This window comes from Hibiscus syriacus, unplaced genomic scaffold (genome assembly GCF_006381635.1).
Source record: "Hibiscus syriacus cultivar Baekdansim isolate YM2019G1 unplaced genomic scaffold, ASM638163v2 tig00110377_pilon, whole genome shotgun sequence".
Taxonomy (NCBI): Eukaryota; Viridiplantae; Streptophyta; class Magnoliopsida; order Malvales; family Malvaceae; genus Hibiscus; species Hibiscus syriacus.
In genome coordinates this window covers 3,061,781-3,068,934 of record NW_024062711.1, presented here as the reverse complement: position 1 = coordinate 3,068,934, position 7,154 = coordinate 3,061,781, and the positions used below count along the sequence as shown (strand labels likewise).

The window sequence follows — 7,154 nt, the reverse complement described above, 5'->3', positions numbered from 1 at the left end:
TTTAGCTAGAACTCAACGAGAAATAAGCGATCAATTAAAAAGGTTACAAGATGAATCAATGGGGCAAATCTTCAAAGTAATGAGCGTGATGACTACACAAGTCGAGGGATAGAATCTGAAAAAAGAATAGAAGGATTTGGGAATAAGTCAGAATCCCAATTTGATAGTTAATGAGGATTCATTAAATGCTCAAGAAATCGTTGAAGAGCAAAACATCCTGAGACATAAATCAATATCAGTCCCAGAGAATGCTATAGCAATAATAGAAGACAATGGCACAACTTACTCAAAGAAAAAAAGGCATGGAAGAAGCCAAGACAACAGCTAAGAAGGTTAAGAGAAAGAAGAAGAAGACACAAATTGTCCCAATACTGGGGTCATACTCTAAGTTGTTACCCCATCTATTCCAGAATCACATTTTGACGTCAATCCCGCCAAGGCCTAACAGTTATTTATGGCCAGACTGGCAAGGTATAAAAAATTCATAGGAATACCATTATAGTTATTTCAGTCACACTATAGAGAATTGTGGGATCATAAGGCAAAGGGTTCAAAATCTCATCGTAGATATATTACTATGTTTCAAAAATGGAAAATATGTGTTCCCCAAAAGCTCAACATCAATTGAAGAACCCAAGAATATAGAAAAAGTGGAGTACTAGACTCTCGTGAATCAATCCCTTAATCTTTTACAACACACCAATCATGACTCATCACTACAAAATCAGTCATCAAAGCCTCATTCACCACAACATGACGTGTTATTAGATTCTCATAAGGGAACTGATGAAGACAATGGAAAGTTGGAATCCAAAGGTCCCCAATCTGATCCAATTCATTTATTACGATGCTATGAGGTATATTATAAGTTGCTCGAAGGACGATTGATTGCACCAAAATATGTTAAACCATTGTCTTCCCCATATCTAAGATGGTATGATGAAAAGTCTAATTGTGAATACCATGCTGAAATTTAAGGACACTCCATCGAGAAATGTATAAACTTTAAGTGTCAGATCCAAAACCTCTTGGATCATGGAGTTATAGAATTTGAGACCAAGAGTCATCCCATCATGACTCATATGTTGAAGATCAATCACACGAAAAGTCACATATTAAACAACATAGAAGAGACAAAACGGAAGAAACAATGACTATTTGCCAACATCCACCACAGAAATTGTCTTGGGCAAACACGAACCTCAAGATGTTTCAAGTGCCTATCTTAGAGTTACTTCTACATTTGATCAAAGGTCGATATGTCACTCAAAAACCTTTGAGAGTATTGACTACCATGTTTGCCTAGCTATGATCCAAATAGCACATGTGACTTTGACATAGGGGCATCTGATCAGCCTACTAGAAAATGTATATCACTCATGGAAGCAATAGAAAAGTTTGTTGCTAGTAGAGTGATAACTCAAGAATTAATCGAAAAATGGGGTGCAAATTGAATGGGGAATCCTGGGATGAACCAAAGAAGAGATCATCACCAACTTATCAAGATATTGTGTCACCTAAAGAATTATATGTCTAGTTTGAGTTTGTCTTTTTATATATGAACATTTTTTATCATTAAGAAATATGAGTAATGAAGCATTTTTGAATTTCAGTGAATATAAAATATAATGAAATGCATATTTAAGAATCGAGGTTATAGCCTTTTGATATGTGACGAGATCAAATTCCTTGAAAAATAAGATTTATTTACCATTTGACTTATCATCATACCTTTTACCCAAAGAAACAAAGGTAATGTTTCCCTTACACAATGAAAACATCCGATGCTTAAGCAAGTTCGGAAGTGAATAGGATGGGGCATCTTTAGTGTATAACATTGTAAGACCAATTTGTTTATGTATATGTTGAGTAAGTTTGGTGACGATCTACAATTTTTACAAATGGAATGGTGGAATAAATGAATTTGACTTTGATTAGTTACTTGGAAATTGAGCTCTAAAAATGAAATTTCACGACTTTCAATGATACTCAAACTACAACAAATTCTTCTTGTTGAGCTTAAGAAATTGAAAAATCGAAAAATTAGGGTAATAATGTGATATTAATGCAAACTAATTTTAATATTGTTAAGGGCACTTCGCTAAAAATAATAAGTTGATAATCTTCAGAGGTAATGTCTGAAGTAGTTATAGAGGTAATGTCCAAGCTTTATGAAGTTTCATTCATGTTGTCAAGTAGAAGATTATGACATTTGAATCCTCTAATTAGAGGTATTCCGCTAAAGTATGGGTCATGTCGAGAGCTCTAACTTTATGTAGATTACATTCAGATCATGACACTAGTCACTTTGTGTCAAGATGAATCTTCAAGTAAAATTGAAGCAAGGATAAAAACATCAAATTTAATGAAGTATAATTTAAATAATGTGATACGGACAAAAGTTTGATTTAAAGAATGACTTCAGATGGAATGCGGACTAAAGGAGTTAAGAAACATATGTTTTTGTTTACTACATAAAAGCACTCGAGAATTCTATTTTTAGATTGATATTTCTACACTATCTCCGTTAAAAGGAGTCTATGAAAATTGAACAAATAGAAGATTCTGAGAACTTGAACAGAAATGCTCTCTAAGAAGTCTAGCAGTGGAATGTATTAGTTGTGCCATCATGTCCACCTGTTATTTGAAGATCATGCTAGAATAGTAGGACATCTAAAAAACATTCACAAAGACCAAGGATTAATAATGAAAACCAAAAAAAGATAAGACAAAGTTGAACCAATTACATTACCTTCTCAAATCAACCAATTGATCTTGACACTTGTTAAAAGGCTATAATTTTTGAAATCAACATGTGATTTATTATTTGATATTTTGCTTCAATTTTGAGTATAAATGGGCATCATTTTTCTTTATAAATCCTTACATCAAACTTTTAAATACTTTGAATAAAAAACATCGTTCAAACAATACATTTTCAAACTATACATGAATTGGACACGTATTCTTTAATAGTAGAATTTAACAATTATTACAACTAAAGCATCTCAAATGATAATATTTATAACATTAAACATATGAATAAATCAAAATAAAAATTATAACAACTATTTGAGAAATACGGTGTAGTTTGTGCCCTTGTTTTCTAATTAAGCTATTTGCTAACCAGGAGCAACCATGTGTGATATCTCTCGCGCTTTTCTCTGCTACGGGATTCTCCTTATGACCTTCTGTAACATGCTTCAATGGTGGCAATCGAATTGAATTGGAGCAGAAAGCATCAAAACTTAATACCAAATGAATGGCAAGAACGTCCATTCGTGAACTCCTTCGTTTCAGATACACCGTATTCGCTAACCCAACTCTCATCTTCTCTTCATCGAAATCCAACCACCAATTTTCATCGCTATTTTATTCTACTGCGTCCAAAGTAAGCACTTTTCCTCGCCCAAAAACCCTTTCGATTCGTGTCAAGATATAAAGAAATTGTTTCAAATCCAGGCTCACTTGATTACATCGGGTCTCTTCCAAAACCCCTCTTGGGTAGACGGGGTTTTGATGTATTCTTCAAAGGTCGGCAACATTGATTTCATTGTTTCGATTTAACATTGATTTCATTGTTTCAATTTTCGGTGCATTGAGGATCCTGATACTTTCCGTGTTAATTCTGTTATCAAAGCTTACTGTTTTAGTTCTTTGCCCCATCAAGTTGTGGTTCTTTATTTTCAGCTGCGGACTCACGGATGCTTCATTCCCAAAAGTTATACTTTTGTGCCACTTTTAAGCTCTTGTTCAAAAACAGGTTGTTCTAAAACCGCCCGAAAGTGTCACGGCAGGCAATTAAATTTGGGGTAGTCGATAATTTGCCGGTACAGAACTGTTTGATTCATATGTATGGTTGTTGTGGGATTCTTGAGTTTGCTAAGAAAGTGTTTCTTGAAATGGCTCAAAAGGATATTGCCTCATGGAACTCTTTTATTGATGCCTGTGTTAAAGTTTGGAATTTGGGTGTGGCTCGCAACCTGTTCGATAGAATGCCCGAAAAGAATGTGATTTCTTGGAATATTATGATTAAAGGGTGTATTTAAAAGCCGGGAATCCGGGGTGCGCATCGAAGTTGTTTAGACAAATGGTGGAACTTGGATTTATAGGGAATGAGAAGACTGTGGCTAGTGTGCTTAGTGCCTGTTCTAAGTCGGCTAGATTAAAGTAAGGGAGATCAGTTCATGGATTTTTAATCAAGGATGACATGAAGTTGAATATAATAATTGATACGGCTTTGGTTAATTTGTATTGTAACTGCCAGAAAATAGGATTAGCTCGTAGAATGTTCGATAAGATCACAAATAGGAACCGAGTTTGCTGGAATGCAATGATTTTGGGGCACTGCATTCATGGGAATCCAAAAGATGGACTAAAATTATTCGCGGATGGATGTACGGTTAGAGGAGAAGCAGGTATTTCTCCTGATGAAATCTCTTTGTTGGCGTCCTGAGTGCTTGTGCTCATGCAGGGTTGGTAACAGAGGGCAGAAATTATTTCAGCCAAACTTTGGTCATTATTGGTGCCTGGCAAATCTTTATGTTGGTGCCGAACTTTCTCAAGTGGCAGAGGAGATCCCAAGGCAAATGTCAAATATTGCTGAGGATGTATCGTCTGATTCTGTGCTCTTTGCTAACTTGCTCATCTCAAGTCGTTTTAGGAGAGGTGTGAGTATTGGGGAAAGAATAGCAGCATCTATGATTGACAAAGAGCCTAAAAACTCATATTATCAGTTATTGTTGAATGTTTACGCAGTGGCAGGGTAGTGGGAGGATGTTGCCAGAGTAAAACAGTTAATGAAGGATAGGGGTATAGATAGAGTTGCTGGATGTAATCTTGTAGATTTGAAAGACATTGTTCATCATTTGAAAGTAGGTGAACAATGAAGGGGGAGTGTGGAGCAAAGGGATGCTGAGCTTGCTGAAAGCTAGTTTGCTGGCTGTGAAATGTCATTCATCGGGATTTATGAATTTCTTCCTACAATGGATTTACTTGAAATAATGCATTCTCCATTGGTTCAAACAAATGCTATCAATCTCAATGTCCCCACTTTTCACAAACCTCAACAGCTTCTCTTACAAGTCTGCCAAAGGTCTTGACAACTCATCGACTCAAAAACTTTATTTCCCTGTTGATATTGGTATAAATACCAATATCACACATTAAGATTGTTTCAACATACAATTTCATTTATAAAATTCGATTTGATTTAATTATTCTATTTTCAACATGGATAGTAACACCTGGATATTGAAGATGACAAACACAATTTAGACAAACCATTCTCATTCATATCAGAAACGATGACTAAACAACATCACTTGATACAGCAGACTGATTTGACAAAGTTTGAAGACAGGTAGGAACATAGACGACACTAGTAGAGTTTAAACAGCTCACATAATATATGAAAAAACAGGTGAAAAGTCAGAGCAAGAAACTACATTTTATATAAGTTTGATGCAATTGAACGGCCATAGCCGAAACTTCATTCAAATGCCCACTGATTCTCCCTACGAACCTCTTCCTCCTCTTCAGGGGTGAAGTCATTCTTGATGTTAAAAGTCTTCCTGATCTCTTCCGGGGTCTTTCCCTTGATCATGTCAGCAACAGTTTGACAAGTAAGATCCAGCAAACCCTTGATGTTCAAATAGTTAGCAGCCTGCAAATTTTATATTACAAAGATCACTGTAATATTAAAAAAAATGACCAATGAAATAAGTCAAGAGTAACAATTACTGAACAATTCTACAATTGATCATAGGGTTTGCAGTTCTTATTGGTAAGTGCAAACATATGAACAACCTCGAACACAATATTGAAGTATCAATTTTCATGCTGGGTTACATGCTTTTTGTTATTTGTTAAACCAGGAACTGATAAGGATTCAAACCTTTTCGTCCAATGAAAATTAAAGATTAGGCTTCTGCTTCTACAGTGTAACAAGACCATCAAACGGTTGTGAGAACCAAGATAAAACATGATAAATAGAAGCACAGCTTTTTCTATATCCTTAGTAATACTAAATACGCTACAATGGCTTGTTTTCAAATTTATGGCATATCTACGACCACATAGAATATGACATATTCTAATTCATTAGCAAAATTAAAGCACCAACAAATCACCAAAAGTAGACAAATCGAAACGTAATTGTCTTCACAGCCAGTTAAATCCCCAACCATATCATATCCTGCAATGGTCACAATTATTATATGGCCAAAATAAATCATATTCTTAATTCGTTCCCCTAAATTCTAAAACCCTAACCTAGTAATCAACACAACATTAGCAAATTATTGAAACATAAAAGATATAGAGATATAAACAAAGAAATAGAAAACAAGGGAAAAGAGATAGAGAGAAAAAGGGGCTTACCAGAATGAGATCGAAAAGAGTGGCTTGATCGACTCTGACAAAGTCAGCATCCCAACTCTTAAGTTCATCCTCGGCGGATCGATCGTCGGTCTTAGGAGCCTCGACGTGCTTTTTGCAGTATTCGATCACCTTCGCTAGGATCTTACTCGTAACATTAGGCAACGGTATCCCGTTATCAGCACAATCGTCCTCGATCATGTGCTTTATCGTCTGCGATTCCAGCGCCACCGCTTCGTCAACCTCGAACGATTCGCCGTCCGAGCTCTTCAGAGTAATCTTCCTCCCTGACGAAGACATTTTTGCTATCGATTTCTCGAAAGATAAGAAAGAGGGATCGGCTAATCTGGGCCTTTTTCTTCTTCTTCTTATATTTTTCTGGGCCAAGAAATTAGGGATTTTTATAGAGCGCGAGTTGGGGGTGTTATTGGGAAGGGTCGGTCTCTTTATGGAGCGGTTGGGATTAGAGACGTGGCATCACGGGTGTTGTTTCAAATTCTCATCAAACCATCTAAACGTTGACATGTGTGATTCAAAGGGAACGCTATGCTAGTATTTACGTTTTGTACAAAATTTGAGATTACAACTTTCTATCGTCTATTTTCTAAAACCACCTGTTAATAAATTATTAATTTAATTAAAAAATATTAATATTATAATAAGAAATTTTTTTTAAATACAATAATTAAAATATGTAATTATTAATTGAAAAAACTTTTTTATATATATTTATATAATTTTTCCTTTCACCCTCTTCATATTAGCAAAAGTTAATA

General features: G+C 35.3%; 1 protein-coding gene across 1 annotated transcript; it reads right to left on the bottom strand.

The window, feature by feature from the left end:
• Positions 1–5,260: 5,260 nt before the first annotated feature.
• Positions 5,261–6,775, bottom strand: LOC120121608 (SKP1-like protein 1B). Its single transcript, XM_039140929.1, has 2 exons — positions 6,382–6,775; positions 5,261–5,665 (listed from the first exon to the last, which is right to left on the bottom strand). The coding sequence occupies exons 1-2, from the start codon at positions 6,676–6,678 to the stop codon at positions 5,492–5,494; spliced, it is 471 nt and encodes a 156-aa protein (XP_038996860.1). The 5' UTR covers positions 6,679–6,775; the 3' UTR covers positions 5,261–5,491.
• Between the last annotated feature and the right edge of the window lie 379 nt (positions 6,776–7,154).

Excerpts from the sequence above, each read along its gene's own strand:
- LOC120121608 (XM_039140929.1), bottom strand. The coding sequence starts at position 6,678 with ATGTCTTCGTCAGGGAGGAAGATTACTCTGAAGAGCTCGGACGGCGAA. Across the intron at positions 5,666-6,381 it reads CTCTTTTCGATCTCATTCTG|GCTGCTAACTATTTGAACAT; the intron begins GTAAGCCCCTTT and ends TAAAATTTGCAG.